The sequence below is a fragment of the Scylla paramamosain genome, unplaced genomic scaffold, assembly GCF_035594125.1.
Source record: "Scylla paramamosain isolate STU-SP2022 unplaced genomic scaffold, ASM3559412v1 Contig146, whole genome shotgun sequence".
NCBI lineage: Eukaryota > Metazoa > Arthropoda > Malacostraca > Decapoda > Portunidae > Scylla > Scylla paramamosain.
The window spans coordinates 107907-126148 of record NW_026973811.1 but is presented as its reverse complement, the minus strand read 5'-3'; the positions used below and the strand labels follow the sequence as shown (position 1 = coordinate 126148).

At 41.3% G+C, this 18242-nt stretch overlaps 1 protein-coding gene and 4 long non-coding RNA genes across 16 annotated transcripts in view; 2 read left to right on the top strand and 3 right to left on the bottom strand.

Moving 5' to 3' along the window:
- Window positions 1-3749: 3749 nt before the first annotated feature.
- Window positions 3750-18242, top strand: part of LOC135099549 (Y+L amino acid transporter 2-like) — a 73949-nt gene continuing 59456 nt past the window's right edge. For 4 of the 11 annotated variants that reach the window (XM_064001931.1, XM_064001929.1, XM_064001927.1 and 1 more), the window contains exons 1-5: window positions 3835-3948; window positions 5010-5113; window positions 6136-6684; window positions 8186-8310; window positions 8780-8871. In XM_064001931.1, coding sequence (XP_063858001.1) covers window positions 6233-6684; window positions 8186-8297 — 564 coding nt within the window. In that variant the 5' untranslated portion in view covers window positions 3835-3948; window positions 5010-5113; window positions 6136-6232 and the 3' untranslated portion in view covers window positions 8298-8310; window positions 8780-8871. Of the gene's footprint in view, window positions 3957-5009; window positions 5114-5546; window positions 5615-6135; window positions 6685-8185; window positions 8311-8779; window positions 9445-11067; window positions 11117-11267; window positions 11386-11609; window positions 12054-18242 lie in introns of those variants that run through there. The other 7 variants (XM_064001923.1, XM_064001924.1, XM_064001932.1 and 4 more) reach the window with 7 other exon arrangements.
- Window positions 11204-12014, bottom strand: LOC135099557 (uncharacterized). The gene is made up of 2 exons (XR_010268102.1): window positions 11875-12014; window positions 11204-11444 (listed from the first exon to the last, which is right to left on the bottom strand). It is a non-coding gene; the product is annotated as an uncharacterized LOC135099557 (long non-coding RNA).
- On the bottom strand, window positions 12514-14583 carry LOC135099556 (uncharacterized). 2 transcript variants are annotated; one of them, XR_010268101.1, is made up of 4 exons: window positions 14495-14513; window positions 14041-14131; window positions 13259-13451; window positions 12514-12590 (listed from the first exon to the last, which is right to left on the bottom strand). It is a non-coding gene; the product is annotated as an uncharacterized LOC135099556 (long non-coding RNA). The 2 variants fall into 2 exon arrangements; XR_010268100.1 differs by having other exon boundaries at window positions 14041-14583.
- On the bottom strand, window positions 14837-16577 carry LOC135099547 (uncharacterized). Its single transcript, XR_010268081.1, has 3 exons — window positions 16419-16577; window positions 15507-15630; window positions 14837-15036 (listed from the first exon to the last, which is right to left on the bottom strand). It is a non-coding gene; the product is annotated as an uncharacterized LOC135099547 (long non-coding RNA).
- LOC135099548 (uncharacterized) lies at window positions 15678-16223 on the top strand. Its single transcript, XR_010268082.1, has 2 exons — window positions 15678-15831; window positions 15867-16223. It is a non-coding gene; the product is annotated as an uncharacterized LOC135099548 (long non-coding RNA).

The window sequence follows — 18242 nt, the reverse complement described above, 5'->3', positions numbered from 1 at the left end:
TTCTTTCTTTTAGGATGAGATGGAAACTGAGGAGCTGGAATAATTTCTGCATCATTATCAGGATTGTTGTGCTTGTTACCATTACTAGTAGACAAAAACTACCTGAGTTCCAACTGGGACAATAATGGTCACCTTTACTAAATGTCATATATATTACTTTTTTATATCAGTAAAACGTATTCAGAGATACTTTAGTGAAAAGTTTGGATATATCCAGATATCTACTGTATTTTTTTTAGTACAAAATCAGTTACCTGGAACAGCATCCATCCTGCATAAAGTGTGGGGAAGGGAGCAGTGTCAACACACGTCCACCCCCAGCGACGATGGACTGGACACAAGCGGGAAGTCGTCTCCTAGTGCTAGCATATGACACCACGTGCTTCACAAAAGAGTACCAAAAGAGCCCCTGATGGGCGCAGGGCATGAAACAACATGCACACATCCTGTAGGATTAAGTTAAACAAAAGAGGACTTGAAAGTTCTCTTGGGCAAGAGAGGGTTAAGGGTGCATGGGTGTGTGTGCATGGCTTAGTATAGTGTATATGTGTGTGTGTGTGTATGAGAGAAGGTGCCTTGTATAGTGCTGTGTGGTCTTAGAATGTAAAATCGGGTTTTGCAGACATGGCTGGTTAGTGTTGGAGACTGTGGGTCATTTCCCTTCCCTGGCTGTTTTAAGAGGTGCTGGTTGCTTCGTGTATGGGTGTGTGCAGGTGTGTATTAGGTGTATAAGGTGTGTGAGTGCGTACAGTGCCACATAGAGGCCTTACAGTGCCAGACCCAGGGGAGTTAAACAAATCTGGCATCTTCCTAGCTGACGTCATGGCGCGCGCAGCTACTCGGTTCATTTCAGTGATCGAAAAGTGTAATAGCGAATCTTGTCTCCCCAGCCTGCAGACCTGCCCTAGCTTCTGACCCGCCAGAGCATGTGCCCCAGGCCTTCCCCTAGCCTGTCAGAGCCATATGTAAGCCTGCAGGTCAAGGTCAGGGTCAAACGCAACAGGCCGTAACGTGAAAGATGAAGAGATTTACGAAGACTGTGTTTGATGGGCTCAGGTCCTCCGTGGACCCCACCAACAAACAAGAAGTTGAGGAAATACAAATTTTTGAGACTCTGCAAGTTGATGCCTTCCAGATCGCGAAGGTAATAGTCACACCTGCTCACCCTGCACGTATCAGCCTGATAGTCCAAGATAGTAGTGAGATACAATGACATTAGTGGTTCTTCAATGTCCGCTCTCTCTCTCTCTCTCTCTCTCTCTCTCTCTCTCTCTCCCTCCCTCCCTCCCTCCCTCCCTCCCTCCGCTGCCTGTCACCAACTTGGGCTTCTCTTTATTCGTTTTTTTTTCAGTTTTCTTATCTCCTGCGCTTATTGTATACCGCCATACTGCACGTGTATAGATAGTTTATACACCCATACATCTGCCATGAATGTATTACCGTGATAGTCCAAGCTGTCAGTGAGATAGTCTGATAGTTACGTGTTCGGACCCCTCCTCTCCCATCATCCGACCCCAAACATCCGCCTTTGTCGCTAACATTTTTAGCTTATTTCTTCCTACTGCTACGCTTATTTATACATCTATACTGCGTCCATACCCATAGATTATACATTGATACATGTACCCTGACTTTCTGTGTATGTAAAAATGTGTCTGTAGTAGGAAAAATAACAAGATAATCTTTCCATATTTTCTCCTTCCTTTCCCCGCCTCCTCCCCCAAAACATCGGTGCCATTCTTTTTTTTTTTTTTCCTTGCTTCTCCTCATTCACGCCCATCCGCACGCCCACACGACGCCCATAGGTGGATTATTCATTTTTATGTTTGATCTACTATTCACATCCCAGCCTGATAGTCCTAGTCTGTAGTCTAAATAAGAATAGTTTGTGTTAGTCAGCGTCACCTATGCCTGCATCTCCATCCTCTCCCCCCCGCCCTCTCTCTCTGTGATCCCAGACTGACAATATTAACCTCTCTCTATGCTAATTTCTTCCTCTCCTACGCTGAGCTATACCGCCCATATACTCGACCACATACATAGTTCATACATACATACATTTTACTATTCATGTCTCAGCTTGTAGTCCAAGCCTGCCTGTCAAGAAATAGTATTGGTTAGATCGTGTCATCTCCGTCCTCTCATCAGGCGGCCTCTCGTTATAATTTTTGCTAGTTTCTCCTCATCAGCGTAACTTATCCATAGTTCCATACCGCGTCCACTTATATAGATTATATATCCATACATCTACCTTCTACCCCCACTACCTGTAGATATTTAGCAGTAGTGAGAAAAATGCAAGTTAACTGTGCCCACTTCACCCTGCCAAAACATTGCTTTCAAATTTGCTCTTTTTAAATTTTTTTTTTTTCATTTCTCCGTACATAAGGGGAATGACATGTCCTATACAATACCCATACATAGAAAATGCATGTATATATTTGTCATGTGTCTCTGTATATATAGATTTGTACCTGTGTATGAATGTATGCTTTGGGTCTGGGAGGTGTGAATGAATCTTCAGTTTGTTTTCTTAATTTCTTGATGTCACTGTACCACACCACTGTACCCTATGGTGCTAATGGTGCAGGAAGGCCTGTCTACCTGCACCATAAGCCACTGTACCATGTGTCACTGTACCTTAAAACTGTACCCAAAGAAATTAACCCATAACCTGGGCCCTCATCTGAAAATAATATCGTTTTTTTTTTTGTGTGCTTAATATTTCAGTGCTACAGTACCACAGCACTGTACCCTATGGTGCTAATGGTGCAGGAAGGCCTTGTCTACCTTCACACCATAAGCCATTGTACCATGCGTCACTAACGTTAAGTTAATGTTAAGTTAGGTTAGGTTAGTCAGTCACATAGTCAATGTTAGGTCAGTCAGTCACATTTAGTCAATCATTCAGTGATTCTCTCTCTCTCTCTCTCTCTCTCTCTCTCTCTCTCTCTCTCTCTCTCTCTCTCTCTCTCTCTCTCTCTCTCTCTCTCTCTCTCTCTCTCTCTCTCTCTCTCTCTCTCTCTCTCTCTCTCTCTCTCTCTCTCTCTCTCTCTCTCTCTCTCTCTCTCTCTCTCTCTCTCTCTCTCTCTCTCTCTCTCTCTCTCTCTCTCTCTCTCTCTCTCTCTCTCTCTCTCTCTCTCTCTCTCTCTGCAGGCATCTTCTGCATCTTGCCCAAGGGAGTGCCGAGGGAGACAGGCAGCGTGGGCATGTCGCTGGTGGTATGGGTGATGTGTGGCTTCATGTGGATGGTGAGGGCGCGCTATGCTATGCAGAGCTGGGCACATCCATACCAAAAAATCAGGCGGAGACTATGCGTACATTAATGCTGGCTTTGGCTCCCTTCCTGCCTTCCTTTTCCTCTGGGCTGCCAACCTCATCTTTGTGTAAAGTTAAAGTTAAGTTTGTCGGTGCAAGTGTTCAAGTGGTGACCATCATGTCTTTATAAGTGCATAAGGGTTTTGCCATCTTACTAATATCTTACTTGAACTTAAATACTTAGTGCTGTGATAAATTGACACTGAAAACTGTAACTTAATGCTCATGTAGAACATTTCACATTCCTTAGTTCACTGTTATATTATCAAAGTAGCTTTGGCCTTCTCTCTGTAATGTGTTATAGTATGGTACAGTGCCTGTGTCCCTCTTACTTGATCTTAGTACTTCTTAATGCCATGATAACTATGCACACTGGGTATAACCTTAATGTTCACCTCCCATTCCAAGGATCCAAAAACTGTACATATTCCTTAGTTCACTGGCTTATTGCTAATGCTTTGGTCTTCCTCAGTAGTGTGTGGTGTACTGATGATGCCTCTGTCCCTCTCCAGGCCCACCACCAATCCCCATCATGCCGCTGGCCTTTGCAAAGTATGTGATTCAACCGTTTCTTCCCCAACTGTGACCTGCCAGATGATGCTGTGCGGCTCATTCCAGCACTGTCCATATGTGAGTGAGTGAGTGTCCTGGAACACACACACACACACACACACACACACACACACACACACACACACACACACACACACACACACACACACACACACACACACACACACACACACACACACACACACACACACACACACACACACACACACACACACACACACACACACACACACACACACACACACACAAAGAGTAGTCACTATGATGGTTCTGGAGTTGGGAGTAAGGTGACCATATGAAGAGAGATTAAGAATGCTGGAAATTCCTATCCTTGAAAATAGGAGACAGAGAGGGGATTTAATAAACATCTATAGAATGATAAATGGTATGAAAAATATGAACAAAGAATGTTTTATAACTTTAGACACAGAGTACAAGGGGACACAGTAAGAAATTGAAGAAGTAAGAAGTTGAAGAACTGTTGAAGAGACATCAAAAAGTATAGTTTTCCTCACAGATGTGTGAACAAAGGGAATGAACTCAGTGAAGATGTTAATGCCATAACTGTCCATGCTTTTAAGACCAAACTGGATGTATACAGAGATGGAATACTATCAGATTACTCCCCCCCCATAAACCACAACTAGGTCAACTAGGTAAACACACACACACACACACACACACACACACACACACACACACACACACACACACACACACACACACACACACACACACACACACACACACACACACACACACACTTTTATTTATTTATTGATTTTTATATATTTATTTATTTTTTTTTTCATTCTTATAATTCCAGCATCTTTTCATCTTTAGATATATAGATATTTTTTTACTGCACCAAGAAAAATATATACAGTATATACCCATTATAGGTTGTGGTCCATCAAAAAACACATTAAAAAGGTTTTGACCAGTTCTTACGCTTTTACAAATATTACATCATACAGAGTTTCTTTTAACAGATTTTATAAATTATGTATATTATGGTTCTCTGTAATAATGAAAGGCATTGTTTGTTATTTGTTTATTCTATTTAGAGTTGTGTAGTGTTTTAATATTTGACTGTCACTGTGTCCTCCCCATCCAAGCTGGAATGTACGAGTCACCACCAAGCAGCAGGATTTCTTCATGGTGACCAAGATTGCTGCATTGCCCATTGTCATCCTTGCTGGCATTGTACACCTTTGCATGGGTGAGTGTTTGAACAAGTGAGGCAGTGAGTGAGTGAGTGAATGAGTCTTTAGCTACATTGCCCATTGTCATCCTTGCTGGCATTGTCCACCTTTGCATGGGTGAGTGTTTGAACAAGTGAGTGAGTGAGTGAGTGAGTGAATGAGTCGTTAGCTAGCATTGCCCATTGTCATCCTTGCTGGCATTGTCCACCTTTGCATGGGTGAGTGTTTGAACAAGTGAGTGAGTGAGTGAGTGAGTGAATGAGTCTTTAGTAGCATTGCCCATTGTCATCCTTGCTGGCATTGTCCACCTTTGCATGGGTGAGTGTTTGAACAAGTGAGTGAGTGAGTGAGTGAGTGAATGTGTCTTTAGCTACATTGCCCATTGTCATCCTTGCTGGCATCATCCACCTTTGCGTGGGTGAGTGTTTGAACAAGTGAGGCAGTGAGTGAGTGAGTGAATGAGTCTTTAGCTGCATTGCCCATTGTCATCCTTGCTGGCATTGTCCACCTTTGCATGGGTGAGTGTTTGAACAAGTGAGTGAGTGAGTGAGTGAGTCTTTAGCAGCATTGCCCTTCACTGCAATGCCATCAGCCAGTCAGCCAGTCAGTCAGTCTACATCATATTAATTCTGGGGAGTCTATAGCTATTAAGTATATTTAAAAGACTGATGTTTACTTTATTTTTTGTAGGGATAGAACAAAATCATATTTGTCTGAGATCTCACATAGCAAGTTTTATTGATCCTGTTGTGAAATCTTGTTAATGTAATAGCACACTAATCTAATAATTTTTTAGTGCCTTCAGTTATGTGTGTTCATGTTTCCTATGGCTTTCTATTTTAACCCCTTGTTTAAATCTTGTTAGTAAGCCATTTTTATGCATAGAAGTTTGCTTTATTGTGCTTTTGTTGATTCTTTACAGTCAAGATGTGAAAAATCCAAGTTCCAGAACACATTAGAAAATTCTTAAGTCTTTCTGAAGTACACACACACAAAAAAAAAAATCTACATCATAATAATTTTCACCTCCACTTTTCAGGCAACACTGGGAACTTCCACAACTCCTTCCAGGGCACCAGCACTGAGCCAGGCAAGATAGCTGTCTCCTTCTACTCAGGCATATCTTCCTATACTGGATGGAACTACCTCAACTTCATGATGGAGGAACTGAAGAACCCATTTGTCTGAGTACTGTCTCTCCCTCACTTGGCACCACACTGCCACTCACTTCTACTCCACTTCTACTCACTTGGCACCACACTGCCACTCACTTCTACTCACTTCTACTCACTTGGCACCACACTGCCACTCACTTCTACTCACTTCTCACACTGCCACTCACTTCTACTCACACTGCCACTCACTTCTACTCACTTCTACTCACACTGCCACTCACTTCTACTCCACACTGCCACTCACTTCTACTCCACACTGCCACTCACTTCTACTCCACACTGCCACTCACTTCTACTCCACACTGCCACTCACTTCTACTCCACACTGCCACTCACTTCTACTCAGGCATATTTTCCTACGCTGGATGGAACTACCTCAACTTCATGATGGAGGAGCTGAAGAACCCATTTGTGTGAGTACTGTCTCTCCCTCACTTGGCACCACACTGCCACTCACACCAGCTGGTTTGTAGGCCTTGGCTCAACCTTTACTGTGACAAGAGACAAACACGAGGCAAAGCAGGACTGACTGTGAGGTGCTTCCTTTATGGTCCAAGCAGTAAAAACTTGTCCTTTTGGGTTGTCAGATTTGGGTTCAAGCTCTAGTAAGGTTTACCTCGCTCATTTATGATAGATTAATTTCTTGCTGTTTTGTAATGAAGAGCATACTTCTTTGTAGAGTTGTGACAGAATGGTCTATCTTTTTAAGCATATACCTTTGCTTTTTATCTGTTATCTATAAATTGTGATATGTGAATCATCTCTTTCCATTTTGGACTTGTATATTTTGCAAATGATCTATATGTCTTCGTACCAAATTAACATGCCACTTAAAGGTATCATGAATGCAAATTTCCTTTCTGTTTTTGTTTTATTTTGATTTCTTTGTTGGAGTGACAAATATTGTTTCATTGGTTACAGTGTTTTCCTCATAAAGTTTTCCTCATAAAGTTTTCCTCATAAGTTTTCCTCATAAGTTTTCCTCATAAGTTTTCCTCATAAAGTTTTCCTCATAAGTTTTCCTCAAAGTTTTCCTCATAAAGTTTTCCTCATAAGTTTTCCTCATAAAGTTTTCCTCAAAGTTTTCCTCATAAAGTTTTCCTCATAAAGTTTTTCTCATAAAGTTTTCCTCATAAAGTTTTCTTCATAAAGTTTTCCTCATAAAGTTTTTCTCATAAAGTTTTCCTCATAAAGTTTTCTTCATAAAGTTTTCTCATAAAGTTTTCCTCATAAAGTTTTCCTCATAAAGTTTTCCTCATAAAGTTTTCCTCATAAAGTATTTTTGTTCCTTCCTTGGATTCTGTATAACTATTTTTGTATAAATTTATGTGAAGGAAATAGTAATATCTTGTTCACATTATAGGTTTTCTATATATTACATCTTCACAAGAAATAATTAAGAACAGCTTCACTAGAATATGAGCAACATTGTGAAGGTTGTGTCCTATTAGTACCGCTATTTTCATGCCAACTGCTCTTCTGATCTTGCTAACTGCATGCCTCCCCTCCTTCCACGGCCTCGCTGCACAAGACTTTCTTCTTTCTCTCATCCCTATTCTGTCCACCTCTCTCTAACGCAAGAGTTAACCAGTATTCTCAATCATTCATCCCTTTCTCTGGTAAACTCTGGAACTCCCTGCCTGCTTCTGTATTTCCACCTTCCTATGACTTGAATTCCTTCAAGAGGGAGGTTTCAAGACACTTATCCACCAATTTTTGACCACTGCTTTGACCCTTTTATGGGACTGGCATTTCAGTGGGCTTTTTTTTTATTAGATTTTTGTTGCCCTTGGCCAGTATCCTTCCTACATAAAAAAAAATAATAATAATAATTTTGAGAAATACAAGGAGCTCAATGATCAGATATCACCACCAGTCACCACCAGTCCTGTTAACATCACACCCTGCCCACAGTAACCTGTCCCGGGCCATCTACCATCTCCCTGCCACTGGTGACGCTGGTCTACGCGATGGCCAATGTTGCCTGCCTGGCTGTGCTCTCCCCTGTCGACATGCTGGCCTCTGATGCCATTGCTGTTGTGAGTACACCATTGACAGCTTCCATGAGTAATTTGCATTGTGTTGTTGATGGCACCATGTGACTTGTGGCACAAGTGATAGATAAGTTAGTCAGATCATTCAGTAATATTACTTTTATAGAGAATGTAATTATAGCAGACATTGCTCGGACTTTTCTAGTGTTTTGAGTCCATTCTTTAAACTTTACAATTATATGTAATAGCTTAGATATTTCTGTTCTCCTATTAGCATACCACAGTGTATTTATGTTAGAGGAAAAGACAATAATCAGGAATTATCATTAATATTAAGTTTGGCTTATCTAGCAGCAGCAGACTTCAAGCATTATATAATATGAAAATTACTTACCTTTCTAAATTTTCTCCCCATTGTTTTTTAATAATTTTATCACACACTATCCAAGCTAATGGTCAGTGTTACAGAACATAACCTTAGTTGTTGTTGTTGTTGTTGTTGCCTTGATGACAGACCTTTGCTGACCATCTAATGGGCCGTGGCAGTGGCGGCTGGGTGATGCCCTTGCTGGTGGCCCTCTCAGTGCACATCATGACTTCCTCCAGGTGGGTGTTGCTCCTGCTAGCCTTTCAGATCTATTTTCATCTGTTCACCACCTATTTTGTTTGTTGATGTAATATATATATAATTTTCCCAGCTGATTCATCACTCTTCCTGACCGCCTGCTCTTAGATAGGAAAAACTAGTTAAATCCCACTACATCCACACATCTCAGGCTATCTATCTCTATACAAGGTTTGTTTTATCCTTCAGGGTAGATAGGCAAGGCAAGGCATCAACATCAGGATCTGGAGAAACTTTAACTGTTGTTCCTCTCATACACTTGACTCATCCTAACCACAAATGCATACTACTTCACTTCAGGATTGTCTAGCTCTTTTTGACTGAGGAATTTAGGCTTTCTTAATTCAAAACTCAATTAAGATAACTAAGAGAAATTGTAAAAGAATCCATCAGCACTACATGTGGCAGTCCATGCAGGGAACATATACTAACACATCTATTTCTATCTTTCATTGTCATCCATCAATTATAAGAAACATAAAATTCTCTCTCTCTCTCTCTCTCTCTCTCTCTCTCTCTCTCTCTCTCTCTCTCTCTCTCTCTCTCTCTCTCTCTCTCTCTCTCTCATACTCACATCTGGTGTTATATTCCTGCGTTCAGGTTTTCCGTCATATATGAGTAGCTGTAGTGTTTGGTGAAAATACCACTGCTATATTAAGAGATTTCCTGCTTCAGTTATAACCACTAATGATGATGGAGTTCCAATTCTAAAGTGATCTTATTTATTTTAACAGAGAATGCACTTTATTCAAGAATTTAGATATACCGTATTTGATAGCTCATAAGACGCTACTTTTTTCTCAGAAAAAGGGTCAGTAAATTAGCCTGCGTCCAATGAGGCAAAGGTCCAACTTTGAGGCAGTAATAGGTTACAAGTCTACGGCAACAGAGGCTCTAAATTCAAACCACAGATGTCTTTGCACAACTAAATAAAGTCATGATTGGTAGTACGCCACAAAATGCTCTTTCTTTCAAGGTACCAATGTGTAGTATCTCATACTTACTGGTAATCCACATAGACTTTGACCAGTCAGGAAGAATTTGCTTAACCATGCACCACTTCTTCTTGGAGTTTTGTTGGGGCAGTGTAGGTTGTGATGTCACAGCCTTTGATGCCCCAAAGGTGAGGTATCCAATTATAATATTAGACTAGATGTGATGGAGCTGGTTGGATTTGTGGAGAAGGTTCTGGGCAAGGTGGAGATGGTGCACCACGTTTTTCAAAACAAACGCGGTCGGTTGCGCTCCGACGTGACGTACTCGGTGACACCGAGTGTGACGCCGATTACTGATTGAGGTAAGACAATAGCCACACTTTCATACAATTAAAATTGAACCTATCTTTTTAACATTCTTGCTTTGCATACATATGAAAAAGATTGAAGCTAGAGAAACTTTTCTTTTATGAAAATAGACTAATACACCTTGAGAACGAATATTTCTTCTATAAAGGAATTGAGTGTCATGGGATAGGCTGGCTTGAGGTGATGATCTGCATAATATTCATGTAATAGCTTATGCTTTTACACATCCTTTGGCTTTGAAAATGTACTAAAATACTGCATAAGAATTACATGTGAAAGATGCTAAAAAATAAAAAGTATGAAAAAATTTTATTATCACTGTAGTCCCTCAGTTAATGGTGCCGCCAAGAGCTAGGTGCAGTTAATGTTTACATTCAGCTGAACCGCATTAAGACTGAAACTCCCTGCTTACCACACCTTTTGGGCACTAGAGGCTGTGACATCACAGTCTGCATGGCCCCAACTAAAATACCAATAAGAAGATTGTGTTTACACGTCAGCAGGATTGGTACAATCTTGTCTTTCAATACCCTCAACCGAACCATTACGTTCTGGCTTTCAAGGCCCGCAACCTTACCAAGATTTGACTCCAGAAATCCAACCAGCTCCACTGTATCTAGTCTGAAACACTACCTGTATACCACACCTTTGGGACGCCAGGCTGTGATGTCACGGCCATCACAGCCTCAACAAAACCCCAAAAAGAACAAGTAAGCTGCTAGCATAAATTAAACTTTTAAATGCTGAGTATTGGTATCTAATAGTGATCTAAATGCACGTGAGAGTCTTCAAATGTCGCTTTGAATTCCTTGACTTCATATCGATAGCCTAAATCTGTTAATTTTTGTTTTTTTCTATTTCAATACATGCCAGAACTGGGTGCGTCTTATGAGCCCGTGCGTCTTATGAGCCATCAAATACGGTAGGTACATTATCATCCGAAGGTACATTATCAGCTGAAGGCGCACTGCCACGTGCAACCTGTTTTAGGGGTGTGATACAACACAAATATAAATATAAAGATATATATACATATATATACATTCTTTATGGACTTATGTTAATATTGTTAGCAGGAGGGTTGGGAACGAGCCCTCCAGTGGTGTGCTGTTAACTTCACGTCCTGGGTATCCATCCCCCTGATGTGAGGGACGGAGGACGCGAAGACGTTCCACAGTCTGGGTGATGCAGGTGTGTGCGACCGGAAGGAAGCTGTCGTCTGCTGTGCTTTGGATCATCAACTTGAGTGCCTGAGAGAGAGAGAGAGAGAGAGAGAGAGAGAGAGTTTATAAGAGAAAAAGAAAGAGAGGGAGAAAATATTGGTGTGTGTGTGAGAGAAAATACAATAAATTACTATTAAATTTATTATTATTATTATTATTATTATTATTATTATAAATTTATTCATATTTCAGAGGAATGACTGAGAAGAAAGGAAGGAAGAAAGGGAGGAGGATACAAGAAAGAAGGAAGGAAGGAAGGAAGGAAGGAAGAGAAGAGGACAAGAAGGAAGAGAAAAGGAGGACACTCTCTCTCTCTCTCTCTCTCTCTCTCTCTCTCTCTCTCTCTCTCTCTCTCTCTCTCTCCCACAGACCCACAGGATATCCCCCCACAGGATGTTGACAAACCCCACAGTCACTCCCCTCAGCCCCTCTCTCTCTCTCTCTGTCTCTCACCTACCTTCAGGCCCAGAATAGGAACCCTGTCAGTGCCCGTCAGGAACTTCAAAAACAACTTCTTCTGCTCCAGGGAGAGTTTGTGAAATACTTCCCAGAACGTGCGTATGACCGGGTGGTCTGGGAAACATTCGCCCTGGAAACACCGACAGAAATCAATAAACGGAAGGATATTAGTGTGAACGGTGTGTTTATTTACATTCCTGCGGTGTCGTGTGGGAGGACTGGGTGAAAACAGACAGTAGAGGAGGTGGGAAGGGGAGGACTGGGTGAAAACAGACAGTAGAGGAGGTGGGGAGGAGAGGACTGGGTGAATAAAGACAGCAGAGGAGGTGGGGAGGGGAGGACTGGGTGAATCAAGACAGCAGAGAAGGTGTGGATTGTGTTCTACAGGAGAGAATGAAAGGATTGGATAAATATTTAAAGAGAGGAGGCAACAAAAGATTAGAGACATGAGGAAGGATTGGAGAAATATTAAAAGACACACACATACACACACACATCTTGAAAAACACTTCCAAACAGCCTTTAATGCTGACAAATCCTTGAAAAACACACAAAAAAAATATATATATACAAATAAACAAATAAACATATGTAAACCAAACCTAATTAGTCCTGCACCTGGTTCTCACCTGCCGAGGTGGCGTCACACCTGAGCAGCAGCATCTTGGCCTGAGGGTCGAACAAGAATGGATACTCACAGAACAGGATTGGACTCTGTAATGTAAAGGATTGGATTAGTTCAAGTTGTTTTTAAGGGTTGAAGGGGTAAATGAAGAGTTAAAGGGTGTATTTAAGGGTTTAAGGGGGTAAATAAAAGGTAGAAGGGTGATTTTAAGGGTTTATGAGGCTATTTAAAGGTTTGGTGTCTTTTAAAGGGTGTTTTTAAGGGCTTAAGAGAATAAATAAAGGGTTTTCAATTTATAAAGGGTGTTTCTAAGGGTCTGTCAGTTAAAATTAAAGGAATGTCAATTTTAAAGGGTGTTTCTAAGGGGCTGTCAGTTAAAATTAAAGGAATGTCAATTTTAAAGGATGTTTTTAAGGGTTTAAGAGAATAAATAAAGGGTTTTCAATTTTTAAAGGGTGTTTCTAAGGGTTTGTCAGTTAAAATTAAAGGAAATGTCAATTTTAAAGGATGTTTTTAAGCGTTCAACATTGAAAGCTCCCCCAAACACAGTCACCCATTCACAAACACCCCCAAACATGGTCACCCACCTCCCAAACACCCCAAAAACACACCCAAACACATCTAAGCACCCCAAAACACACCCAAACACCCCCAAAACACACCCAAACACATCTAAACACCCCAAAACACACCCAAACACCCCCAAGTCACTCACCCACCTTTAAACACCCCCACACCCCCACACACACACACCCACCTCCCTCCTGGACATCGGGTGAAGCCTGCTGTTCATCCAGTTCAAGTAATCATTCCTAATATCAATTTTCTCTGCAATTTCTGGGATGTAAAAGTCGTCGCAGTTCAACCGCCCCACTCGGCAGCCGGCTTGGAAGTTCAGACCGTGGACCAGGGACAACAGCCGCAGGGAAGACACAAGGGCACGCCGGTCTCTGTGTGGTGTGGGTAGGTTAGGTTAGGTTTGGTTAAGATCTGGTTGTGGTAGTGGTGGTGGTCTGAGTGCTTGTAAGTGACGTGGTGGTGTTGTTGTAGGTTGTTGTTGTAGAGAGAGAGAGAGAGAGAGAGAGAGAGAGAGAGAGAGAGAGAGAGAGAGAGAGAGAGAGAGAGAGAGAGAGAGAGAGAGAGAGAGAGAGAGGAGAGAGAGAGAGAGAGGAGAGAGAGAGAGAAATACAAGCTATCTCATTGGACATACATCTAAATTGGTGTACAGAAGCCTTACCTAATATGTGTATGGATTTGTGAGCATATACCAGCATCTCTTATGAGTCTGTGTGTGTGTGTGTGTGTGTACCAGCCTTACCAAGTGTGTGTGTGTTTCTAAGTGTACACCAGTGTTTGCGTACAAGTTTACATGTGTACACCAGCCTTAGTATGTATTTCAGTGTGTTTTTAATTGTATACCAGCATGAATTTTGTGTTTTTTTTTGTGTTTTTAAGTGTATACCAGCATGAATTTTGTGTTTTTTTAAGTGTTTGAGTGTTTATTTAAATTATCTGTTATCCCAGCCCCTCCAGACCCACCTATGGCATACAGCGTCAGTCCAGAGTACAGCCCCAGGTTGGTCTCGTTAGCCCCGATGAGGATGAAAGCAGGAATCATCATCATTAGGCCCTGTGGATGGTGAGGGTGGTAGAGCAGGAAGTGGTGGGTTAAATAATATTGTTACTGATAAATTCTGTTGTTTTATATTATAATTATTTGGCTACACAGTAAAAATATAGATTTGAAAATATACTTTGTAAACCTCAGTAACTTCCACTACAGCCTGTTAAACTAGAACCATGAAAACACCCTTGAAAACCCCAGTAACTTCCACTACAGCCTGTTAAACTAGAAACATGAAAACTCCCTTGAAAACCCCAGTAACTTCCACTACAGCCTGTTAAACTAGAAACATGAAAACTCCCTTGAAAACACACACACAGGCAACCCCCTCCCGGCCACACACACACACAAACAAAACAGACAATTTACCTCAAAACACTTGCAAAAACAGCCCCAAAACACCCCAAAACTGACAATTTACCTCAAAACACTTGCAAAAACACCCCAAAACACACACACCTGAAAACATCCTCAGAACAATGAAAGGGAATAAAACACAAAATAACAATAACCAAAAAAACAAAAACAAGAAAACAAGCTGCAATATAGAACAGCAGGAACACAAACAAACACACACACCCTACAAACAAACAAACAAAAATAAATAAATAGATAATAGGATAAAAAAAAATTGAAAAAAAATAATAATAAAAACAAACTAGAAATATATAAACCAATACAAAACACAACACACCCACATACCACCAAAATAAGACAGAGTGGAACCTCGCAGGAACGCTGATGATATGCTGGTAATAAGTAACACAGGAGAGCAGAGAGGAATACAAGCTGCTGGAGTCGTGCTTGGAGTAACAGTCGAGGAGAGCAGGAGACAGAGGCACCACCACCGTGAAGCCGAGCAGGTCCAGGATCAGACTACCGAATACCACCTTGCTTGTCCGTGCGTTCCTCTGTGGGTGTTAGGTTAGGTTAGGTTATGTTAGGTTAGGTTAAGTTAGGTTAAGTTAGGTTTGGTTAGGTTAGGTTAGGTTAGGTTAAGTTAGGTTAGGTTAGGTTAAGTTAGGTTAGGTTAAGTTAGGTTAGGTTAGGTTAAGTTAGGTTAGGTTAGGTTAAGTTAGCATATGTTAGGTTAGGTTAAGTGAGGTCTTTTTTTATCTTTTATTTTTTTCTCAGTATATTTTTCTTATTGTATTTAGTTGCCTTTGACCAGTGTCCCTCCTATATATACAAAAAATAAAACAAAATAAATAAATAAATAAAGTAAAACAACATTTTTTACGACTTTAAATCACTTTCCCGACACACTTGTGCATGGAGGCAGTGTTGCATGAGCCTTGAGTGACAAATATTGCAGCGTGTTGACAACCAAACACTTTACATCTCAGCTTAGCAACACACACCAACACAACACCCTGCTCACCTTCTCTTTGATGTCCGCAGCCTGTACTGCCCCTCTGTCCCTGCCGTCCACCTCACCACTGCTGCCGCTGCCACCGCCATTGCTGCCGCCAACCTGCTTGCCGGATCGGAGGGTTGCCATTGCTCTGAAAGTTACATTAGGTTAGGTTAAGTGGGGCTGTGGGAAGAGGATGTAGGTTAGATTAGGTTTGGTTAGGCTAGGTTAGGTTAGGTTTGGCTATGCTTCGTTAAGTTAGGTGAGGTTAGGTTAGGCTAGGTTAGGTTAGGCTAGGGTAGGTTATGTTAGGTTTGGCTAGGCTTCTTTAGGTGAGGTTAGGTTAGGTTAGGTTAGGTAAGGTTTGGCTAGGTTAGCCTTGCTTAGGTAAGGTTTGGCTAGGTTAGATAAAGTTTGGTTAGGCTAGCTTGGGATTAAGACACGAGATAGCCAGTCTTGGGGAGGAGGAAGCACCAGACAGAAGTTAGGGTAGGCTTCTTTGGGTTAGGCTTGGTTTGGTTAGGGGCAGCTGAGGAGTGTGAAGCTCCACCACGTTAGGTTAAATTTGAGGTAATATTTTAGTCATATTCTCCCTCACCACCAAAATTTTCCCACTGTAAAAACTTTAATATTTTTTTTCTGAAGGCTACAAAACAAATCACTCGTTTTCTCATCCCAGACCCCTAAACACCAACCCTTTCTTCCTTCACACACACACACACACACACACACACACACACACACACACACTTTCCCTCACAGCACAAAGGAACATAGACGAGCAATTAAATCCACAACAGCAGCAGCATCAGCCAGCCAGCCTCTTTTGACTTAAATGTAGGAAACTTTTAAACACGTAGATATAACATTTTCTCCTTTACACACACACACACACACACACACACACACACACACACAGCATTATATATATCCTCTCACTTCCTCCTCGTGTGCTTTATATCACTACTTCCGTGACGTGGGAGAGTGAGGGAGAGCGAGAGGAAGTTTTATCACCAGCTGGAAGGAATCTACCGCTTTGTTTACATCTGAGAAGAGAAAACGCGGGTGTCACTTCTGTCAACGGAGTTACTAATCCAAAGCTGAGAGAGAGAGAGAGAGAGAGAGAGAGAGAGAGAGAGAGAGAGAGAGAGAGAGAGAGAGAGAGAGATTGTCATATAACCATTTTATACTCAAGATAATAAAAGACAGCAAGCGTTTAATTATTCACTTTTCAACTTTCCCCGCTTGTCTCTAACCTTTTTTCCACTGTGCTGGTGGTGGTGGTGGTGGTGGTGGTGGTTACACACTTGCATCTAGTAGTTTCATATATCAAAACATACGCTATAACACCCCTGACACGCTTCTACTATCACAGCCTCTCTCAAAAAACACTCCAGAATCTTTTATTTTACCTCAAGCACACCACTTCTACCCTCAAAGACCCCATTCTTACCTGCAACATGCCTATAACATAACCAAAACAACTCAAAAGCAAGTCCAATCACACTAAAACACCTTAAAACACCTTAAACATACCCAGAACGTTCCTAAACGCACAAAAAAACAACCTAAACACATCGAAAAAGCACCAAAATATCCCCAAACACACTTAAAATACTCCAAAACTCACCTAAATTGACTTAAAACGCATCCAAAACACACCGTACCAACCCAAAACACACTCAAACTCATCCATAACATCCCAAAACACAATTAAAACATCCCAAAACGCTGAAAACGGCCCAAAACACACTTAAAACACCCCAAAACACACCCAGACTGACCTAAAATACCCAAAAATACCCACAAACGCAGACACAACTCACCCGTATCCACACAAAACACACCCAAACTCATCCATAACATCCCAAAATACACTTGAAACATCTCAAAACATTGAAAACAGTCCAAAGCACACTTAAAGCACTCCTAAACAAGCCTAAGACACCCCAAAACACACCAGGAACGCTAAATATTGACTCAAACATCACCAAATCCCTAAAACACACACTCCAACACCCCCTAAACATCTCCAGACACACTCCAACACCCCCTAAACACGCCAAATACACTGAAAGCACTGTCAAGGAAGACAAATACTACAAAGACAGACAGGGCAGCAGGGAAAATTAACCTAAATATTGTTTTCTTAGCATTTTTCTGTTTTACCACCTCCTCTATTCCTTCTCCCTTCATCTTCCTCCTCTATTTCTCTTATTGTCTTACTCATTCTACTCTTATCTACACGTCTGAGTCTAGAAAGACGTGTAAACACCAGGAAAACACTGCAAAATACGATAAATATTACACTTGAATGGCAAGCAATGTGAGCTACTAATTTCAGTTTAGAAATTTTCACACTTGTTGGCACTTGCTTTTGTTACATCAGACTGAAATAACGTGCTCATGTTCGAGAATGAGGCTGTATTTTTTTTCCGTTTCTCCGTTGTAGTGTGATTAACAAGACCACTGTGGTGAGCTCTAATTGTTGTCTTTTAGAACTTGCACGCTGCAAGAGTCGTCGTCAGGTACACAAGCAATCCATTCTCAGAGAACATCTTTTTTCCCATTCTTTATATTTTTTCTTCCATATTTCGCTCACTTGCCCATTTTAACTGCAACACTCATAAGAACATAAGAAATAAGGGAAGCTGCAAGAAGCGACCAGGCTTACACGTGGCAGTCCCTGTATGAAATATACCTATTTCTATCTGTTATCCCCACCCATAAACTTGTCTAATTTTCTTTTAAAACTCTCTAGTG